The sequence below is a fragment of the Vipera ursinii genome (assembly GCF_947247035.1).
Source record: "Vipera ursinii genome assembly, chromosome: Z".
NCBI lineage: Eukaryota > Metazoa > Chordata > Lepidosauria > Squamata > Viperidae > Vipera > Vipera ursinii.
This window is the reverse complement of record NC_139517.1, coordinates 58,423,037-58,446,865: the sequence shown is the minus strand read 5'-3', so window position 1 is coordinate 58,446,865 and position 23,829 is coordinate 58,423,037. Positions and strand designations below refer to the sequence as shown.

Here is a 23,829-nt window from a genome sequence, read left to right as displayed (position 1 = left end):
ATACAAAATAGATATGAAAAAGATATGAAACTGTATGGATTCTATAAAGAACAAACTGTATTTGATAAGATATTATTAACTTCTGATGAGAAATTAATTAAGAAAATGTATAATTTTTTGTTAATTTTAGAGATGGAAAGTGAACAAACTAAAGAGACAATGAAAAGGTGGGTGAAAAACTTTGGTTATAATATAGAATTAGAAAAATGGCAAAAATTATTGGAAATTATAAATTGACAATGTCAACTGCGTATAAAGAAAATCTGTATAAAATGTTTTATAGATGGCACTTGCCTCCAGAAAGATTAGCAAAAATGTTTTAAAATGTATCAGGTAAATGTTGGAAATGTAAACATAATTTAGGTACGTATTATCATATCTGGTGGACATGTGACAAAGTAAAGGCCTATTGGAAAAAAATACATGCTTGGCTACAAAAAATATTAGGAGAACATGTAGTATTTAATCCTGAATTTTTTAATTAAGTATAGTACCAGAAAAGATTAATAAGCAAAACTTATATTTGGTTCTACATATTATAACTGCAGCAAGAATAAGGTATGCGCAATGTTGGAAGAATGAACAAATACCTTCAGAAGAAGAAGTAATAAAAAAGATATTGGAATGCGCGGAGATGGACAGATTAACTATGAGGCTGAAAGATAAAGAAGAAACAGAATACTACCAAAGCTGAAATCTATTCTACAAATGGCTAGAAGAGAGAACCAAAGAGTAGGACTTGATTATGTATTAGCGTTTTATGAACCCAGATCACACACTGTTTGAAAAACTAACATAAGTATGTAGAGGAAAATAAAAATAAAAAACATTAAAAAAAACTTAAGTGCTTTCAGTCTTCTGATAACCAATTTTATTTATTTATTTATTTATTTAGTTACATTTATATACCGCCCTTTCCCTGAGGACTCAGGGCGGTTTACAGGGAATTAAAAAATCCACCATACAAAAGTTAAAAAACCAAATTAAAAATTAAATTGACCCTGTACACTTAAAACCCCAATTAAAAATTTCTCCTCAGCCTGGGCCCGAGAGCTCAAAGAGCCAGGTCTTCAGGCCCCGGCGGAATGATCGGAGGTCGGGGGAAGTTCTCAGCTCCACCGGCAGCTGGTTCCAGAGGGCAGGCGCTCCCACTGAGAAGGCCCTATCCCTGGGTGTCACCCGCCGGCAATCTCTTACCGGCGGAACCCTGAGCAGACCCTCCCTGTGGGAGCGCACTGGGCGAAGGGCGTTTGATGTCGGCAGCAGGTGTTCCCTCAAATAGCAAGAAAGAAGCTTCTTGCAGAAAAAGTGGGGGGTTTTGCCATATTTTTAAAAGCTCCATCTGCAGCTGTGCTTCACATATCTTCTACTCTATCCCAAATCTCTGAAAGGTCAGCGTAGCATGATTTTCATGAGAAAAATGCCATGTAACAAGAGTAATTGCTTTCCTCATTACAAAACTTTTGTTCAATAAATGTGTTTGAGTTGCAAATGTGCATAGTTACATGGACAGCCACAGAGATCACTGCCAACTTTAGCTATGTTGCGTTTCTCAGAAAGAAAATAAATGCCTCTGGCCACAGAGAAATATAATTTATTGTCTTCCTATGTGGTAATGTTTTCATATATTTTTCTCCCTGAAGCAATCAATAGTTACGAATATTTAAAATTGTTTATTATATCTATGCTACAGGTAGTTCTCGACCTACTAACATGTTAATTTAAAATGGCAATAAAGCTATTCTATTCTGTTCTGTTCTTTTCTATTCTATATCTATTCATGTAGTAACCATTTGAACTTACAATGACACTGACAAAAGCAACATAACCGTTTTTCACATGATCATTGCAGCATCTCCTTCGGACACTTGGCAATTGGCTCATATTTATGATGGTTGCAGTTACTTGGGGTCATGTAATTACCTTTTGCGAGCTTCTGACAATCAAAGTCAATGGGGAAACCAGATGTACTTAACAACCGTGTTACTAACTTAACTGCAGCGATTCACTTAATAGCTGTGGCAAGAAAGGTTGTAAAATGGAGCAAAATTCACTTAACATATGTCTTTCTTAGGAATGGAAAATTTAGTTTCAATTGTGGTCGTAAGCCGAGGACTACCTATATTTCATAACAGAAATAGAAACAGAAATATTATTATGAAATAGTATACCTAATATGCTCTACTATAATATGCTAAAAAAGAATAGATCAGCTTCCTAGAATGCATTTTTCCATTTTAGTTACAGAATGAAAAGCTTGGCAAAATTACAATAACTTGTCATTGGACTGCTATCACTTCATCTTTTATTAGCATGATCATCTACAGAATTCTTAGATGAACTTGGATCGCCATGCACTCTAAGCCGATAAATGCAAGTATATTTAGGATGGCCCCAGTTGTTTATCACTTTCAGCTTTATATATCTCATCAATTCAGAAGATTCATTCTGAAAAAGAGAGAAATTTTTAATTCTGCCATTGCATAATTAATGTGATTAAAAGTTATTACAGGTAAAATATTTTTCTTACAATATGTCTGGTCTGCATAGACTGCTAACATAAAAATAAATCAATCAAATCATTTAGTGCAAGCCATCATTAATACCCCCAGATGTTATGTGGCTATGGTGATTCTCATCTGCCAATAAATAAGAATCTGCCAAAGTAAAGTTCTAATAATTCCTTCTTCTGCCCAGCAAAAAAGAGGGATATGCTCAAGTGTGGCATCATGTAGGCATCTCACTATTCATTCATTTAGCACTAGATCAGGATTTAATGTCAAGAGGAATTAACCTAGCTAGAAATTCCTTTTTTTAATCTTATGGAAAATCATGATGATTATATAGTTATGCTAACTGTATGGATTACTATAAGTGTCCCCTTGATCAATAGCAATGTTTATTAAAATTGTGTGGAAATTTCCCAACAACTTCTACATACTTTCAACTGGAATGTTTGAATTAAGAATCCTTCCATGTCATATGTAAACTGACCCAAGAAAGTTCCTTGTTTCTCCTCTTCTGCTTTTAGTCCCTTTTGAAAGAAAGGATTTATTATAAAAAATCATGACCTCATAGAATATTCCATAATAGTAGAAGAAAGACAAAGATTTTAACCATTTTGGAAACCAATCTGACATACGTAGATAGTCAAATTGTGGAGAAGCATTTTTAAGTCATTAATATGCGACTGTTCATGGTTTACTGGCTATTTATTAAAGAACCACTGATATCCTAATTAAAGAATCAATTATTTACCTATACAGTTATCATCAACTTAATAATCAGAAATACAAAGCAAAAATTATTATTTTTAGTTCACATATTTCAGCAATATACATAGTTGTTTAATCAGTTTTAGCCTGAAAAATGCCAATATAGGACAAATATTTATACAGTGCCTTTGAAAGACCAATTTAGTCTGAAATACATTGGAGTACAATATGTGTGTTTATGTATCTGTATGTACAGAGATGTGTGCACACACGCAAAGTTTCTCTTCAGTGACCATTGGACGTTTCATTATATTTTGTGCCATCCACACATTAGCTTTGATAATTATATTTGACTGAAATTAAACAATATAAATAAAGTGATAGCTCCTTCAATTTGTTTTGTCAATTTTATTTCAGAAAGCACTGTAAGACTTACTCTAATTAATGAATTAAGGCAGTTTAGAATAGCTAGTTAAATATAATTTGTTCTCCTTCATCTTTCTAGCCCACGGTTTTTCAGTGGTTCTCCTCCTATCTCCTGGGACGCTCGCAGTTGGTGTTGGCAGGGGGGCAGAGATCGGCCCCTAGGTCTCTCATTTGTGGAGTTCCCCAGGGATCGGTCCTCTCGCCTCTCCTGTTCAACATCTATATGAAGCCTCTGGGTGAGATCATTCATGGTTTTGGAGTTGGGTATCATCAGTATGCTGATGATACCCAGCTTTTCATTTCGACCCCAAACCACCCCAGTGATGCCCTCGATGTGATGTCCAATTGCCTGGAGGCGGTTCGGGTCTGGATGGGGAGGAACAGACTTCAACTCAACCCCGACAAGACTGAGTGGCTGAGTGGCTGACACGCGATAGAGGGCGTATCTATGGGAGTGAGTATGGATATGGTTTCTTATAAGAAACTACTTAGATTGCAAGGGAATGATTGGCAACTTAAACCAGTAGAGGAGTTAAGACAAGAAAACATAAGTTACTCTTGGTTTCAATATACCCAATTGAAAGCTAGGTGGAAGTCAGATCAAAAGGTTGGCATCACAACTACAGATCAAAACTTAGTAAAGCAAATTAGAGATTCAAATTGTGCACATATAAAGAGGATATATAATGCTTTAATTGAATTGGATTCGGAAATGGAACTGGTTAAAGACTGCATGATAAAGTGGGCACAAAATATTCAGGAACCAATTTCGTTGGACACTTGGGAGATAATTTGGGTCAGAAATGTTAAATTTACCCAGGCTCAAAATTTAAGAGAAAATTTTTATAAAATGTTTTATAGATGGCATCTGGATCCCAAGAAGTTGTCCAACATGTATCCTAATTTACAGTCTAAATGTTGGAGGTGTGGTAGTTTAGAAGCTACCTATTTTCACATGTGGTGGACTTGTAGAAATATAAAAGCTTTTTGGATTAAAATTTGGTGGAACATTCAAAAGATTTTTAAGAGAAAGATAAAGTTTTCCCCGCAATTGTTTTTATTGGGCATTGTTGTAGATTGTGATGTTAAAGAAACTAACTTGATGTTGAACATGATAACGGCAGCACGGTTACTGGTGGGACAATATTGGAAGAAGGATAGTTTGCCCACTGTAGAAGAATGGGTGTTTAAAGTTTCGAATCTTGCAGAAATGTCTAAGATTTCTGCTTATCTGAAGGATCATTCACAGGAAAGATATATTTCAGTTTGGAGGAGATGGATAAATTATATTCAGAACAAATATGGGACTAAAAAGTTCCATTTAGCTTATGAGTAGATTTTAGTGGGATATTGTTATTGGTATGTTGTTTGTAGTTATGTTAAAAGAGAGTTAAAGCGCATTATGAATTTGGTTAATTGTATATTATGCATAATTTTTATTTAGAATATGATTATTGTAACTATAATCCTGTATTTAGCTCTGGGAAGTGGGGGGGTTTGGGGTGGGAGGGATTTGGGGATATATTGTAAAATTTTGTTTTTGTAAAACTCTTTAATAAAAAAAAGACTGAGTGGTTGTGCATAACAGGATCTTGGGATATTCAGAATATTCCACTTCTTTCCATGGGGGGTGAGTTTTTACCCCCCGTAGATAGGGCTCGCAACTTGGGATATCTAGATTCGCGGCTTACTTTGGAAGATCATATAGTGGCTGTGACTAGGGGGGCTTTTGCCCAGGTTCGCCTGGTGCGCCAGTTGCGGCCCTATCTAGACCGGGATGCCCTGTGTACAGTCACTCATGCGCTTGTGACCTCTCGTCTGGACTACTGCAACACTCTCTACATGGGGCTTCCCTTGAAGACCACTCGGAGGCTCCAGCTGGTACAGAATGCAGCCGCGAGAGTTGTCTTGGGATTCTCCCGGTACTCCCATGTTACACCTTTGCTCCGCGAGCTGCATTGGCTACCAGTTGTCTTCCGGGTGAGGTTCAAGGTTTTGGTAATGGTTTTTAAAGCCCTACATGGCATGGGTCCGGAGTACCTTGGGGATCACCTGCTGCCGGTGTCAACTTCCCTCTGCCCTGTGCGTTCCCACAGAGAGGGCCTCCTCAGGGTGCCACCGGTCAGAGAATGTCAGCTGGTGGCCCCCAGGGGGAGGGCCTTCTCTGTGGGCGCCCCGGCTTTATGGAATCAGCTGCCGGTTGAGCTCCGGATGGCACCTGACCTTCGCTCCTTCTGACGCGACTTGAAGACCTACCTATTCGAACAAGCCGGCCTGGCGTGATGGGGGATGCGTTGGGGTTTTTTATTGGGGATTTTTTTACATTTTTCTACTGTTTTTAGTACGGGCTTGTATTTAATTCTCTTTTTAATTTTTGTATTTTGTATTTTTATATATGCCCTGTTTACCGGCCTGAGTCCTTCGGGAGAAGGGCGGTATACAAATATAATAAACATAAACATAAACATTATTAACTTTGTGCAATGCTTAAGATACCTCTTTCTTTTTTAAAGTTAGGTAGCAAGAAGCAGTAGAACTAAATCATTACTGTAATATGGTACATGCACTCCATGCCAAAGCTATAAGTTACTTCCTGAGTAATTTCATATAAACAGGATGAAGGAACTCAAGCTTTCAAAGGACTATATTTCAGCAAGAGGGGATAAATTTATATTCCATAGTACTTGAGGGCAGGATGAGAAGTAATGGATGGAAACTCGTTAGAGGGAAATCCAGCCTGGGATCTTCTAACTCTATGATTCTATGATTGTGTCTATGATTGTCAAGATCTCTGAATATTAAAGACGTCATGCAAAATGTGTTGTATTGTATTGTATTAGTAGGTTGGGTTTGCCACTGCCATTTGTAAAATATAAGCTATAGTTTAGTATGTTGTATGAAGCTAATCAGTTGTATCTAAATAACAATCACAGTGAAAGAACTATAATTATAACAAAATGTTCAGAAATTCTTTCAACTAATCAGTTACAGTATTGGTTAATTTGAAAATTAGCATTATTTCTTCCTAAAATCATATGTTTATTTGTTCATTAGTCTAATGATATAATAAATGAATGTAAAATAAAATATGTACACCATATTGGGATATAAAATTGGGACAGTGGGATATAAAATATATTGAGATACATATAAAAACATATTGTAATGTAAAAAATATTCAGTGAAATGATCTAATACAATCATCCTCTCGGTAGTTGATCCCAATCTGACCTAGAGAGGAATCTCTCAATCCTAACACAATAACAATCATAGAAATGCAAGTTGCAAGTTAATTTTTACTTACATTTAGTAAATAAATTAGAAAATGATGCTTACATAAATAGCAAAATCTTTGGGAGCACTAGAGATCTTGTCTGTGGGGGAGACTTTCTTAGATATATGTTGTATTGTAACAGCGCTTGGAATAATTTCCTTAGCTAATCTGATAACAGTTTCAGCTTGACTTCCAGGAAAAGACCAGCAATTTCCAAGGTGATAACTGGGCTTAAAGAGAATAAAGAGAAAATTCTGAATAATTTAAGTATTCAATTGTATAACTGCTATAACTCAGTCAATTAAAGAGGATTTAATTATTAGAATAGAATAGAATCTGGAAGGGACCTTGGAGGTCTTCTAGTCCAGCCCCCCCTCACTTGTCAGACAAGTGACTGTCCAATCTCTTCTTAAAAACTTCCAGTGATGGAGCGCCCATGATTTCTGAAGGCAAGCTGTTCCACTGGTTAATTGTCCTCACTGTTAGGAAGTTTCTCCTTAATTCCAGGTTTCTTTGATCAGTTTCCAACCATTGTTTCTTGTCCTGCCCTCTGGTGCTTTGGAGATTAAATTGACCCCCCTCTTCTTTCTGGCAACCTCTCAAATACTGGAAAACTACTATCATGTCACCCCTAATTCTTCTTTTCTTTAGATTAGCCAAACCCAAGTCCAGCAGCTGTTCTTCATATGTTTTAGTCTCCAGGTCTTTGATCATCTTAGTTGCTCTTCTCTGAACTTTTTCAAAGGTCTCAACATCTTTTTTGTAATATGGTGATCAAAATTGGTTGCTAATACTTTCTGTGATCTTGATTCTATGCCTGTTTATACAACCCAGGATTGTATTAGTTTTTTTGGCTGCTACTACACACGGCTGGCTCATAATCAAGTGATTGTCTACTAGGGTTCCAAGGTCCCTCTCACAGTTACTGTTTTGAGCCAGGTATCACCTAATCTGTGCTTATATCTTTGATTTTTCCTGCCTAAATGTAAAACTTTGCTTTTCTCCACATTAAAACTCATTTTGTTGGATAGCGCCCACTATTCCAGTTTGTCAAGATCTTTTTGAATCCTGAGCTTGTATTCTGAGGTGTTGGTTATTCCTGCCAGCTTAGAGTCATCTGCAAATATGATGGGTTCCCCTTCTATTCCCTCATATAAGTCATTGATGACGATATTGAAGAGTACTGGGCCTAACACGGAACCTTGTGGTACACCCTCTCCATGTGGATGTAGTACCATTGAGGACTACTCGTTGATTACACTTTGTCAACCAGCTATAAATCCATCAGGTGGTGATGTTGGCTATTCCACCTTTTTCTAGCTTACCAAGCAGTAGATTGTCATCTTTTTTGTTGAATGCCTTACTGAAACCTAAGTATACTATGTCCACAGTTTTTTGCTGGTCTACTAATTTAGTCACTTTATCAAAGAATGAAATAAGATTGGTTTGGCATGATCTGTTTTTAACAAACCTGTGCTGGCTGCCAGTTAAAACTTTGTTTGTTTCTAAATGTTCACAGATCTGTTTTTTGATTATCTTTTCCAGGATCTTCCCAGGTATTGATTGGTCTGTTTTTCTCGCCTTTCTTGAAGATGGGAACCACATCAGCCCTTTCCCAATCCTCAGGTACTTCCCCAGTGCTCCAGGATTTTTGAAAGATATGTTGCAATGGTTCTGAGATAACATTCTGCCAGCTCCTCCAGGACTCTGGGATCTGTTGGGTCTTGGTGATTTCTATTTGTCAAGGTCGGATAGGTGTTCTGTTACCATTTTGTTGCTTATTTTATTATAATTTTTGTTTCGAGTTTGTCTTTTGCAGTATTTTTTATACTGTATATCTTGTACTATAATTTCTTTTTATGTGAAGACTGATGCAAAGAATGAGTTAAGTAGCTCTGCTTTCTTCCTATTACTTCTTACTTCCTTACCATCTTCTCTCTGGTGGACTTAGATTCCTTGACTTTTTTCTTGTTATTAATCTGTTAAAAGAAACTTTTTTTTATTATCCTTGATTTCTGTTGCAAGTCTTTGTTCATTCTGAGGCTTTGCTTTCCAGACTTTGCCTTTGCATATTCTGGCTGTCTGCTGATAATCAACCATAGTTATGTGTTCCTCTTTTCATTTTCTGCACTTGTCCTTTTTGTCTTTCAGTTTGTCTGAGAGATGTTTATGCAGCCCTGCTGGTTTCTTCTTGACTTTCTTGTTTTTCTTTTTCAGTGGTATTCTTCTGGCTGGGCTTTTATTACAGCATTTTTCAGAGTTTCCCATGCTTCTTGAATTGTTTTTCCCTTTAGGATTTTCATTTATGGAATCTTTCCTAGGTTGGTTAAAATCAGCTCTTTTGAAGTTTAAGACATTTTCTATTGCTTGAGTTTGCATTATACTGAATTCCAGTATGACATGGTCACTTTCACCCAAAGTTCTGGCAACTTCAACTCCCTCTATCTCTTCTTCTCAATTAGTAAGAATTAGGTCCAGTATAGCTTTACTTTTAGTTCCTTCGTCTATCTTTTGGATGACAAAGTTGTCAGCTAGGTTGGTTAGGAATCTGTTTAATCTCCCACTCGCTGAAGAGTTTGTCTCCTAACTGATATCTGGGTAGTTGAAAATTCCCATTACTACTGTGGTATGCTTCCTACATACATTTGTTAACTGGTTGGCAAAGAGTCCATCTATTTCTTCTGATTGGTTGGGTGGCCTGTAGTATACCCTTATGGCAATGTCACTTTTTTTCCTTTTTATATTGACCCATAAGGATTCTGGAGGGCTTTTATCTTTAATCATGTGCATTTCTGTAGATATGTGGTGTTCTCTTACTTATAGCTCAACTACCCCTTCTCCTTTTGTAGTTATGTTTCTTTTGAACAATTTGTATCCATCCATCAGTCATGGATTTTGTACCACCAGGTTTCTGTAATGCCAACTATGTTATACCCACCCTCGTGTACTATTGCTTCTAGTTAACCCTGTTTGTTCTCCAAGCTTTGAGCATTAGTATATAAACATTGAAGACTTTTATATCTGTCCATGGGTATGTTTCCTGGATCTCCTGATTGTTGTTTGATTTTTTCTTTTTTCTCATCACTCCCTACCTCTTTGTTTGATTTGTTTTCTTGGGATTTATGATTGGTTTTGTTTTCTAATGTTTGGTCACCCTTCACCCTCAATTTTAGTTTAAATCCCTTGTAATGAGTTGGGCCAGTACATTTTCCCCTGTTTTAATGAGGTGCAGCCCATACCTTGACAAGTCCTTTGCATAGCAAATGCAGTCCATGATCCAGGAAACCAAAGTTTTCTTGGCGACACCAACCCTTTAGCCAATGGTTTATTTCTAGAATTCTTTTTCCCCTCAATGGATGTTGCCCTTTTGTTGGGAGTACTGAGAACACTACTTGTGCTCCTAGCTCCTTAACTTTATTGCCTAGCTCAGGGGTCCTCAAACTTTTTGAACAGGAGGCCAGTTCATTGTCCCTCAGACTGTTTGGGGGAGGGGGCAGACTATAGTTTGATAAACAATGATTATAGAACAATGTAAAATCAAGTATAATATGAAAAAATCAAACAAGAGAAATGATATTGGTTAATTATTGAATGAGTTTTTAAGTGAAAAAAAATATACATTTCCAGTGAATCCACACATGTTTTGTATGGGAATGTAACTGCTGGTTTTTCCACAAATAGTTTTTGAGTTGTGGAAAGATGGCAGAAGTTTTCCTCCCTCATGTTTTTTAAAAAAATATATGTTATTGATTTTTTTAAACATAAATCACTTAATAATTGATGGACAGCATGTTGTCTGGATTACATTTGTAAAACAATCACTAACAATTGATTTCTATAATCCATAATCCACATAATAGTTTTAATTAATTTCCTCTTTTCCCAAAATATCCTGTTTTGCAAACATTGTTAATACAATTCTTATTGTTTTGATAGATAATAATTAAATATATATTTTTCTCAATAGTCCTAAAAATAATAATCACATCAGTATAATATTTCTTTTCTATCCAATCATTCTGGTTGCCTTATCATAGATCCTGATTTCTCCCACCAAATTCTAGATATTCTTATTGGTTAAGATTTTCTCAAAAATTAATTACATTTAAGAATTAAACTCTATCTTTCCATATGAACCATCTCACACTTTTACATTTCTTAAGGAATAGATAAAACAGTAGGAAAAAAGAAAGAAAAGCAAGAGTAAAGAAACATAAAAAATAACATACTACTTAAAATATAAGGGACGTGGTGGCTCAGAAGGTCGGCAGTTTGACGGGTCAAATCCCGAGTGCCGCGTAACAGAGTGAGCACCTGTTACTCATCCTAGCTTCTGCCAACCTAACAGTTTGAAAGCATGTAAAAATGCAAGTAGAAAAATAGGGACCACTACGGTGGGAAGATAACAGCGTTCCATGATCCTTTGGTGTCTAGTCATGCCAGCCACATGACCAGAGACGTCCTCGGACAAACGCTGGCTATTCATCTTTGAAACGGAGATGAGCACCAGCCCCTAGAGTTGGAAACGACTAGCACGCATGTGCGGGGGAACCTTTACCTTTACCTTACTTAAAATATATATCCCTCCTAAGCTAATATGTATTTATTTCCTAAATTTCTTATTCCTTTTAACCATAATTAAAAATATGTTTAATTTTTAAACATTCCATTTAATACATATAGTCATCTAGTCCTCTTATTCAAAACATTTTTATCCATTATAATTTTCTTAAATTCAATCACATTTAAATATCTAAAATATTTCCTTTATCTAAGTCATTTCAACTTTTTTATATTACTCATATCAAGAAAGACAACAAAAAAGGAAAAAAGCATACTATATTATATTTAGGGAAATCATCCCTCTTAGAGTGACATATAGTGACTCCTGAAGACGTGGACAGGATCATGGGGAAGCTGAGCTCCACCACATGTTTGTTGGACCCGTGTCCCTCCTGGCTGGTTTATGCAGCCCGGGATGGGATACGAGGCTGGCTCCAGCCAGTGATAACTGCTTCTTTGAGTGAGGGTAGTTTTCCCGCCGCCTTGAAGGAGGCGGTGGTGAGACCCCTCCTCAAGAAGCCTGCCTTGGACCCAGCAATATTAAACAACTTTTGTCCGGTCTCCAACCTTCGCTTTCTTGCGAAGGTTATTGAGAGCGTGGTGGCGCATCAGCTCCCTTTGTTCTTGGAGGAAGCTGATTATCTGGACCCGTACCAATCGGGTTTCAGGCCCGGGTACAGCATGGAGACGGCATTGGTCATGCTGGTGAATGATCTCTGGTGGGCTCGGGACAGGGGTTGTTCCTCTGTCCTAGTCCTGTTAGACCTCTCAGTGGCTTTCGATACCATCGACCATGGTATCCTGCTGCGGAGTCTCAGGGGGTTGGGACTGGGAGGCACAGTTTTTCAGTTCTCCTCCTACCTTCTGGGATGTTCGCAGTCGGTGTTGGCAGGGGGGCAGAGGTTGACCTTGAGGCCTCTCATTTGTGGAGTTCCCCAGGGATCGGTCCTCTCGCCTCTCCTGTTCAACATCTATATGAAGCCTCTGGGTGAGATCATTCATGGTTTTGGAGTTGGGTATCATCAGTATACTGATGATAACCAGCTTTTCATTTTGACCCCAAACCACCCCAGTGATGCCCTCGACGTGATGTCCCATTGCCTGGAGGCAGTCCGGGTCTGGATGGGGAGGAACAGGGTTCGGCTCAACCCTGACAAGACTGAGTGGCTGTTCGTGCCGGCATCCCGGGAAATTCAGATTACTCCATCTCTTGCTATGGGGGGGTGAGCTATTGCCCCCCGTAGATAGGGTGCGCAACTTGGGGGTCCTCCTAGACTCACGGCTCTCTTTAGAAGATCATATTGGAGCTGTGACTAGGGGGGCCTTTGCCCAGGTTCGCCTGGTGTGCCAGTTGCAGCCCTATCTGGACCGGGATGCCTTGCGTACAGTCACTCATGTGCTCGTGACCTCTCGTTTGGACTACTGTAATGCTCTCTACATGGGGCTGCCCTTGAAGACCACTCAAAGGCTCCAACTGGTGCAGAATGCAGCCGCGCGAGTTGTGTTGGGAGTCTCCCGATACTCCCATGTTACACCTTTGCTCCGCGAGCTGCATTGGCTGCCGGTTGCCCTCCGTGTGAGATTCAAGGTGTTGGTAATGACCTACAAAGCCCTACATGGCATGGGTCCGGATTACCTACGGCAGCACCTGTGGCTGGCATCAACTGCCCTCCGTCCAGTGTGCTCCCACAGAGAGGGCCTCCTCAGGGTGCCTCCGATCAAAGAATGTCGACTGGTGGCCCCCAGGGGGAGAGCGTTCTCTGTGGGCGCACCAGACCTGTGGAACCGCTTGCCAGTTGAGCTCCGGATGGCCCCCGACCTTCGCTCCTTCCGGCGGGATCTAAAAATTTACTTATTTGAGCAATCCGGCCTGGTTTGATGGGTTTGGGATTGCGTTTTTAACATGGTTTTAATTATTGTATATATCGGGCATAATTATTTAATTGTTTTTTAACTTTTGTACTTTGTTTTTTAACATTTATTGCCCTGTACACCGCCCTGAGTCCTTCGGGAGAAGGGCGGTATAAAAATGTAATAAATATAAATATAAATATAATATATTTATTCCAAAATTTTTCTATTTCTTTAATCATATTCAAACAAATATTTCTTTTTCAAGTATTCTCTCTGGTAAGTCCCATCATCAGTTTCCACTTCAGTCTTTTTCTTTTGCTCAGTGTCTTTCTTAATCAATGTATTTTGCTGAATCATTTTTTTTCCTTGTGATCATAAATGTTGCTGTGGATATAAAAAGTAAATCAGGAGAAGTGTCTTTGAACAGGACTTCTGCCTTTCCATGTTTGTTGAAAATCTTTTTCTTTTTTTCCGCTTCACTTATCATTTCCTTTCTCTCTGATGTTCCTGACATCTCTACAGTCCATTTTATCCAATCTGTTTTCTTGTCCTCAAATTTATTTTGTAGTCTTAAGGGATAAGTTGTTTTTTTCCAATTCTTGTGAATTTTTCCCCACTAGGATTAAATCATGTTTCCTTAAGTTCCATCTTTATGTCTCTATTCTCAATTCTATATCCATTTATCTGTTTTATCTTCTCCTTCTCTGTTGTTTTTTTCTGGAAATTTTTTTGTTGTAGTTAACTTGGAAAATAGATTGATTAATATTTTCAAAGTTATTTTGGATTTCTTTGAGGTTAAAAGTCATTGTTGTTTGAATTAGTTGCAGTATATTATATATCTCCTCCTGTGAAGTATTTATGTTTTCTTGATATGTTCTTTCTACATGTCTCTGATCCATGATAGCCAAGAATTTGAGTTTTTCTTTTCCTTTCTTTTCTCTGCAAATAGCTTTAGAGTCCCAATTAAATAGATATTTGTAATCCAAATAGTTCAAAAAAGATTTTTTTCCTGAAATTTATAATTCTCTCTTTGTCTACAGCCCAGATTACTGTCTTTTTTGTCACAGCTGTTCTTTGTTGTTAAAGATCACAGACACAGATTAGCTTTTCCCAGGTTTTCCCAAGTCTTATATTAAAGTCATAGCTGTCATAGTCTTCATCCACCACTAGGTATCAGCAACTATTTATTTTTCAATTTCCAAAATGAACAATTATCTTTAGAATGAGAGTCTTAACCTTTCAAACAATTTTAGATTTATCCAGATTTAAGTTTTAAGTTTCAGGTTTTATATTTATTTCACTTCCATATATTTTGATCTTCCATAAAGAGAGTAATTCGCCACTTCCATTAGTATAAAATCCCCCTCCTTCCCTTTCAGAGGTATTTTGCTTCTTGGGGATCTTTTCCAGGAAATTAAATGTAGAATAGAAAAGAAAAAGATTAAATTCCTCACCCAGTTTCAAGCACACTGTTCACAGTGGTGCTGGTTAGTGCTTTTGGACCCCACTCCAGCAGCCCCATTCCAACCTTCATGGGGGTCAAGCCCACTCTCTCAGAGCCCTTGGCCTTGCCACCACCACTGGGGCTGGGTCCCTTGATGATGGTGGGGGTGATGTTGAGGGCCAGCAGCACCAGTTTCCTTTTGGCCAGCATGGTGGCAGCAGCAGCAGTGGCAGAGACTGGGGCTCCATTACATAGTGCCAAGTGAGGGACTTGCCTCAGAAGAAGCAGCAGCAGTAGCATCATCATCGCCCAGCCTGGCTGCTCTAAGTGAGGCCAAGGCTGCAAGCAAGGTCTAAATCTCTCAGCCTGGCCCTGAAGTAAAAATGTGAAGAGGCAAGAGGAGGAGAGGAAGGGGTGTGGCCCTAGCTCCCTCACTCACAGCCCGGTCGATGCCTTGGTGGATGCCTGGGAAAGGGCAGCCACCGAGGCAGTCGAACGTGTTGTACCCTTGTGACCCCAGACCCGGCACAGATCCCGTTGGGCCCCATGGTTTTCGGTGGAGCTTCGGGAGATGAAGCGTCGGAGACAGGGTCTAGAGAGCGGTTGGAGATCCACCCGGTCTGAATCTGACCGATTGCGACTAAGAGCCTTTACAAGGTGTTATCTCGCTACGATGAGGACGGCAGTCTAATTACTTCGCTGCCCTCATCGCGTCCGCAGATAATCGCCCAGCCGCCCTGTTTAGGGTGACTCGCTCTCTCCTTAATCGGGAGATGAGGGAGGATCCCTTACAGGGACGGGCTGAGGAGTTTAGTCATCATCTGGTGGACAAAATCGCTCAGATCCGGACCGGTTTGGACTCTGACTGGGCAGTCAGGCATGGAGGAATCAAGCAGTCTTGAGCATGTTATCTGGACTGAGTTCGATCCTGTTTCCCCCGATGACATGGACAGGATCATGAGAAGGCTGAGCTCCACCACTTGTTTACTGGACCCGTGCCCCTCCTGGCTGGTTTATGTGGCTCGGGAGGAGACATGAGGCTGGTTCCAGGCAGTAATATCTGCTTCTTTGAATGAGGGTATCTTCCCTGCCGCCTTGAAGGAGGTGGTGGTGAGACCCCTTCTCAAGAAGCCTGCCCTGGACCCGGCTGTTTTAAATAACTACCGTCCGGTCTCCAACCTCCGCTTTTTGGCGAAGGTTATTTATTTTTTATTTATTTTTTTAAATTTTAATTCCATTTATATCCTGCCCTTCTCCGAAGACTCAGGGCGGCTTACAAACTTAGCAGTAGCCTTCATTCTATGTATATGCCGACTTATTAGTGCTTTCACACACACACTCAAGCGGCATTATTACAAAGTCAGCTTAATTGCCCCCAACAATCTGGGTCCTCATTTTACCTACCTCGGAAGGATGGAAGGCTGAGTCAACCTTGAGCCTGGTGGGATGCGAACCTGCACTAATTGCAGGCAGCTGGTGTTACTTAAGGAAGCATTAGCCCACTGCTCCACCAAGGCAGTGGTGAGACGTAGCCTGTTTCTCCCCATCCAAACCCAGACCGCCTACAGGCAATGGGACATCATGTCGAGTGCATCACTGGGTTGGTTGTTGAGAGTGTGGTGGCGCATCAGCTTCCTCTGTTCCTGGAGGAAACTGATTATCTTGACCCGTACCAATCGGGTTTCAGGCCCGGGTACAGCATGGAGACGGCATTGGTCGCACTGGTGAATGATCTCTGGTGGGCTCAGGACAGGGGATGTTCCTCTGTCCTAGTCCTTTTAGATCTCTCAGCGGCTTTCGATACCATCGATCATGGTATCCTACTGCGGCGTCTCAGGGGGTTGGGAGTGGGAGGCACTGTTTTGTGGTGGTTCTCCTCCTACCTCCTGGGCCGCTCACAGTTGGTGTTGACGGGTGGGCAGAGGTCCACCCCAAGATCTCTCGTTTGTGGAGTCCCTCAGGGGTCGGTCCTCTCTCCCCTCCTGTTCAACATCTATATGAAACCGCTGGACGAGCTCATTCAGTACGCTGATGATACCCAACTTTTTCTTTCCACCCCGAACCAACCCAGTGATGCACTCGACATGATGTCCCGTTGCCTGTAGGTAGTCTGGGTTTGGATGGGGAGAAACAGGCTTCGTCTCAATCCTGCCAAGACTGAGTGGCTGTGCATACCGGCATCTCGGGTTAACCAGGTTGTTCCATCACTAATAATGGGGGGTGAGGTGTTACCCCCCGTCGATAGGGCTCGTAACGTGGGCATCCTCTTGGATTCACGGCTCAATTTCAAAGACCATATAGGAGCCGTGACCAGGGGGGCTTTTGTCCAGCTTCGTCTGGTGCACCAGTTGCGGCCCTATCTGGACCGAGATGCCCTACGCACAGTCACCCATGCGCTTGTGACCTCCCAGCTAGACTACTGCAACGCTCTCTACATGGGGCTGCCCTTGAGGACCACGCGGAGGCTTCAACTGGTGCAGAATGCAGCCGCGTGAGTTGTTATGGGAGTTTCCCGGTACTCCCGTGTAACACCTCTTCTCTGTGAGCTGCATTGGCTTCCGGTTGCCCTCCGGGTGAGATTCAAGGTGCTGGTAATGATCTATAAAGCTCTAAATGGCTTGGGTCCGGATTATCTAAGGGAACACCTGCTGCCGGCATCAACTGTTGTTAAGCAAATGCCCAAGATGGCGGACGTGCTCGGCTGAGCTCCGCAAGCTCCAGCTGCTAGGCGTCCCTTGGGAGCCCCTCACGAGCCTTCGGGCTTTCTGAGATGGGGATTGGGGGTTTATGGCATTTATGGCATTAGGCAGCGAGGCAATTAGGAGGTCGACGAAGCTGGCAGTGACCTACTTAGACTCTATCTACCGAGCTGCTCGTCTGCTGGCCCTGCTGTCCTCCAGCTGTTTCCTTTTCCTGTTGCCTTTTCCGGACCATTTGCAGCTGCTCGTGGCCGACACCGGCTGTTTTTTCTTGCTGTTCCTTTCCCGGACCGTCTGCAGCTGCTCCTGGCCGACGCCGGCGTTTCCTGCTGCTTCGGGCCGTTTTGGGCCGCCTTTGACGTTCCCAGACTGGTTCCGGTCGGTGAGGAGGACGCCCGTGAGTCTGCTCGGGCGGCGGCGATGGCGGTGACGGCGTGGGCATCGTCTCCGGCGCTGGTTGTGGTGGACTTCGGGCCACGCTTGGCGCCGGCGGCGGCCCGCGCTCGGCGGCAGTGGCGGCAGCCCGCGTTCGGCGGCGATGGTGAAGGTGGTGTGTTCTGGCCGTTTTGGGCAGCCAACAGCTGGTGGGACATTTCTGGGGCCTGCTTTCAGACTGCTTTTGGCGGCACCGGCGTTCCAGGGACTGTGTGGCCCGTTCGCGGTGGCCGTTGGCTGGCTTTGGCGCTTTTTGGGCTTTTGGCCCTCTCGCCGGCAGTGGGGTCCCCATGTTTCCCCAGGTCGCCTCGGGCCGCTTTTGGCGGCGGTGTCGCCCTCGGGCCATTTTGGCGGTGGAGAGGGCGACTGTCAGTCATCTTGGCGGTGACGGCGTCTTCGGGCCGTTTAGCGGCGGAGAAGACGACCGCGGGTCATCTTAATGGAGCAAAGATGACGTGGTTCCTGCACCGCTTTTGGACTGCTTCTGCAGCGATGATGGCGACTTCAGACCATCTCTACTATCCTGGCCTGCCTACCCTTTTTGCCTTGAACATACATATTTATCATCTTTCTGCCTACCCCCCCTCTCCCCTTGGATTTTGGACACACCTGGGTACGGGCCACGGTGGGAGAGGGGCCTGGCTTTTCCATCTGCAGCCCCATAGAGGTGGGAGCTCTATGGGGTATGCCTACCGAGAGGATATCTGGACCACTCCCAGGAACAGAGTTGCAACCCGTCATGAGAGGGCGGGGGGCGGCCTGTCTCTGGGAGCACCCAACTGAGTGGCAGTCAAGTTGGGTGCGGATCCAGATATTTGTCTCCATGTTTCGACCCTCCCATGGATATAACCAATGGGATGCCTATCCTGGACTTGCTGGACCCATATGCGACAATACACCAGCACGGACTTGCTCGCCCTCAGGGTTGCCCCCCTTTCCTGGGTGCGACCCGCCTCTTTAAATACTCTTAACCTCGATGATGGGCCCGAGCCCTGGGACCCTGAGAGATGGCTGGGCAGGGGCAGGGGCCGTCAACACAAATTTAATAGGAGGCCCCTGATTACTTTTTTATCGAAAATTTTTATGGGGTTGGGGAGAGGGGTGGGAGATGGGGGTTGTCTGGCTATGGGGGGTTGCCAATCAACCATGGCTCAGGCCAGACTTGGGTCTGACCGCGCGGGGGGAGAACAGGGTGTGGTTGTTTCCGGGGCTCATGAGCGGGTCGTGGGATTACCGATTCCCACGACGGGGAATGGCAGCAGGTGGATAGACAGGGAGCCGTATCGTTACCGGGAGGGCCGTCTCCGCTATTTGCAAGCGGTGAGGCGCTCCGACCCTCTGCTTCTTCCCCGAGGTTCCAGGAGCGAGGATGTGCAGCCTCCTGAGCTCCGGCTGGTGTACCTGAATGCCAGGTCTGTGGTTAACAAAGCTCCCTTCGTTAGGGATTTAGTTGAGGGTGAGCATGCAGACCTGGCTTGCATCACGGAGACTTGGTTGGGCCCAGAGGGTGGGGTCCCTTTGGTTGACCTTTGCCCACCAGGCTTCCGGGTGCTACACCGGCCAGGAGCTCAAGGTAGGGGTGGGGGTGTGGTGGTGATTATCAGGGAGACCTTATGTCCGCGGGAGACCACCGTTCTTCAGATAGTCGGGTGTGAGTCTCTCTTTGTGAGATTTGGTTCTGGGGTGAAGTTGGGCTTGCTGCTGGTGTACATTTCGCCTAGTCGCGCAGTGGCAGCCCTGCCCGAGCTGCTCGATATCCTCTCGGGGTTGGTGGTTGAGTTCCCCAAACTTATAGTTTTGGGAGACTTCAATCTACCATCCCTGGGAGGCTCATCTGAGCTAGCTCGGGAGTTCATGGCTTCCATGACGGCCATGGACCTGACGCAAGTAATTTCTGAACCAAGTCATGAGGGAGGCCACACCCTTGACCTGATTTTTTTATCTTGACGGTGGTTGGATGATCTTGGTGGGGGCTCTCCATTTATTATGCCCCTGTCATGGACCGATCATCATCTCCTGCGGCTGGTCTTCCGTTTTGCCACCCCCCCGCTGTGGGGGTACGGTGCCAATTAGATGGTACCGCCCCAGACGCTTAATGGATCCTGACAGATTCCAAGCGGCGCTGGGGTCCCCACCTGCCTCCATTGCTCACAACTCGGCGGATGCCTTAGTCGCAGCCACTGAGGCACTTGACCGGGTTGTACCCTTGCAGCCCCTGACCCGGTGCAGATCCCAGCGATCTCCATGGTTTTCTGCGGAGCTCCGGGAGATGAAGCATCAGAAACGGGGCCTAGAGAGCTGCTGGAGGTCCAGCCGATCCGAATCCGACCGATTGCGGTTAAGAACCTATATTAGGTCTTATCTCGCAGCGATGAGGGCGGCGAGGTGTAATTACTTCTCTACCCTCATCGCGTCCGCAGATAATCGCCCGGCCTCCCTGTTTAGGGTGACTCGCTCCCTTCTTAATCAGGAGGTGAGGGAGGATCCCTTGCAGGGTTGTGCTGAGGAATTTAGTCAACTTCTGTCGGATAAAATCGCTCGGATTCGGACCGGTTTGGACTCCAGCTGGGCAGAGTCTGACGACCAGGACACGGGCGGTCTTGTCAATGTTATCTGGGAGGAGTTTGATTCTGTGACCCCTGATGAAGTGGACAGGATTATGGGGAGGCTGAGCTCCACCACATGTTTATTGGATCCGTGCCCTTCTTGGCTGGTTTATGCAGCTAGGGAGAGGACACGAGGCTGGCTCCAGGCGGTTATATCAGCTTCCTTGAGTGAGGGTAATTTCCCCACCGTCTTGAAGGAGGCGGTGGTGAGACCTCTCCTCAAGAAGCCTGCCTTGGACCCAGCTGTATTGAACAACTTTCGTCCAGTCTCCAACCTTCGCTTTCTTGCGAAGGTTGTTGAGAGTGTGGTGGCGCATCAGCTCCCTCTGGTCCTGGATGAAGTGGATTATTTGGACCCGTACCAATCGGGTTTCAAGCCCGGGTACAGCACGGAGACGGCATTGGTCGCTCTGGTGAATGATCTCTGGAGGGCTCGGGATAGGGGATATTCCTCTGTCCTAGTCCTATTAGACCTCTCAGCGGCTTTCGATACCATCGACCATGGTATCTTGCTGCGGCGTCTCAGGGGATTGGGAGTGGGAGGCACAGTTCTTCAGTGGTTCTCCTCCTATCTCCTGGGACGCTCGCAGTTGGTGTTGGCAGGGGGGCAGAGATCGGCCCCTAGGTCTCTCGTTTGTGGAGTTCCTCAGGGGTCGGATCTCTCGCCTCTCCTGTTCAACATCTACATGAAACCGCTGGGTGAGATCATTCGTGGTTTTGGAGTTGGGTATCATCAATACACCGATGATACCCAACTTTTCATTTCGACCCCAAACCACCCCAGTGATGCCCTGTCTGTGATGTCCCGTTGCCTGGAGGCGGTCCGGGTCTGGATGGGGAGGAACAGACTTCAACTCAACCCTGAGAAGACTGAGTGGCTGTACATTCCGGCATCCCGGGACATTTAAAATGTTCCATCGCTGTCTATGGGGGGGTGAGCTCTTACCCCCCATGGATAGGGCTTGCAACTTGGGAGTCCTCCTTGATTCACGGCTTACCTTGGAAGATCATATAGTGGCCGTGACTAGGGGAGCTTTCGCCCAGGTTCGCCTGGTGCGCCAGTTGCGGCCCTATCTGGACCGGGATGCCCTGTGTACGGTCACTCATGCGCTCGTGACCTCTCGCCTGGACTACTGTAATGCTCTCTATATGAGGCTTCCCTTGAAGACCACTCGGAGGCTCCAACTGGTACAGAATGCGGCCGCGAGAGTTGTCTTGGGAGTTTCCCGGTACTCCCATGTTACACCTTTGCTCCGCGAGCTGCATTGGTTACCAGTTGTCTTCCGGGTGAGGTTCAAGGTCCTGGTCATGATCTTTAAGTCCTTACATGGCATGGGTCCGAGTTACCTCGAGGACCACCTGCTGCCGGCGTCAACTCCCCTCCGCCCTGTGCGTGCCCACAGAGAGGGCCTCCTCAGGGTGCCTCCGGTCAGGGAATGTCGACTGGTGGCCCCGAGGGGGAGGGCCTTCTCTGTGGGTGCTCCGGCATTATGGAACCAACTGCCGGTTGAGCTCCGGATGGCATCAGACCTCCGATCCTTCCGCCGCGGGCTGAAGACCCACTTATTTGAATTAGCTGGTCTGGCCTGATGGGGGAATATGGGTTTTTAATTGGTTTTTTAGTATTTTATTATTGTTGTATTTTAATTGGGCACTGGTTTAATTTCCTTTTAACTTTTTTATTGTTATTTATATATGCCCTGTGAACCGCCCTGAGTCCCTTGGGAGAAGGGTGGTATAGAAATCAAATAAAACTAAACTAAACTAAACTGAACTTCCCATCGTCCTGTGCTCTCCCACAGGGAGGGCCTTCTCAGGGTGCCGGCGGTTAAGGAGTGCCAGCGGGTGATCCCCAGGGGGAGGGCATTCTCTGTGGGCATGCCTGCCCTTTGGAATGAATTACTGGTGGAACTTCGGACCGCCCCCGATCTGCGTTCATTTTGCCGGTACCTGAAAACCTGGTTTTCTTTATCTATCTGGACTGAAGGGGTTTTAGCTTTTAATATTGTTTTAATTGTTGGGCTTAATTAATTTAATCTATTTTAATTTTATACTATTTTTATATTGCATTTTATGTTGCCCTGTAAACCGCTCTGAGTCCTTCGGGAATAGGGCGGTATAAAAATTTAATTAATTAATTAAATAAATAAATAAAATAAAGCACGAGCACACACTTGGGTGCGTGAGGGAAAAACTGAGAAAAAAAACTCCTCCCACCAACTCACCATCCTGCCATTGGCTCAAGCTCTCAACATCATCCATCCACTTTCTCCTCGTCATTGGATGGCTTGCCTGGGAGGTTGAGGCAGGCTGGATAAAAAGACAAGGTGAGCCACATATGGCCCGCAGGCCATAGTTTGAGGGCCCCTGGTCTAGCTGCTTATAGTTTCTCAGTATTGTACTCAGGTTCTTTCTTGTGTCATTCTTCCCAATGTGAAGGAGTAGGAGACGGTAGTAATCTATGGACCCAATTATTTCTCAGCCATGTCTTTAATTTTTGCTCCAGGGAGCCAACATACCTCCCTGGATTGTATGTCTGGTCTGCAGATGGCTGATTCTGTTCCTTTGACAAAAGAATCTCCTATCAACAGCACTCACTTTCTTTTCTCTCTCTCTGTGTGTGTGTGTGTGTGTGTGTGTGCGTGCAGTCTAGGTGCTTTTCTGTTTGCCTCACATGTGTTGGTTGATGTGACTTGTTTGTTTGCTAGGTGTCTGCCTGTTTTTTTTGAGGGGGAGGTTGTGGGTCTGTGTATTTCCATCTAGGGGGAGAAATTGATTGCTCAATTTTAATGGGGTTGGGTTAGATTGGGCAGTAGGGATTTGTTAGATGTATGCTGCTGCTTCCTTTGATTGTTGTGTTTCCTTCTATGTGTGACATACCTCCATTTATCTTCCTCCAAGGGTTTATCGGTAGGGTCATATCTGCTGGGAGTTATTTGTCACTTGTTTAGTTCAGTTTGGGTATAGCTTTCTTTCATAGGTTGGAGTTTGACTAGAGTTGCCTCTAGATCCCTTACATTTTCCTCTAGTAATTCACATAGTTATGTATTTAATGCAAGTATAATTTGGGTGTTCTTTGGGCATAAGCACATACATGGAATATGTATTGCATACCACAATAGTATACATTGCCTGTTCCATGAATTTATTATTTGAAGATCCCTTGTTTGTGGTTGGTGGATGTGCTTTGCTGTTAGCCATGCTTTTACCTTCTCTGTTCTAGGTAATTATGCCTATTTTTTCTATCCTATGTTTTGCAAATCAAAATAGCATTGGTTTCTTTTTCAAAGGGTCTGCTGTGCCATTACTGTTC

General features: G+C 43.7%; 1 protein-coding gene across 1 annotated transcript in view; it reads right to left on the bottom strand.

The window, feature by feature from the left end:
- Positions 1–2,298: 2,298 nt before the first annotated feature.
- SUN3 (Sad1 and UNC84 domain containing 3) overlaps positions 2,299–23,829 on the bottom strand; it is a gene marked incomplete at both ends in the record, with an annotated part of 63,787 nt that continues 42,256 nt past the window's right edge. The window contains 3 exons of the mRNA XM_083377578.1: positions 2,299–2,448; positions 2,942–3,034; positions 6,978–7,145. Coding sequence (XP_083233704.1) covers positions 2,299–2,448; positions 2,942–3,034; positions 6,978–7,145 — 411 coding nt within the window. The remainder of the gene's footprint in view (positions 2,449–2,941; positions 3,035–6,977; positions 7,146–23,829) is intronic.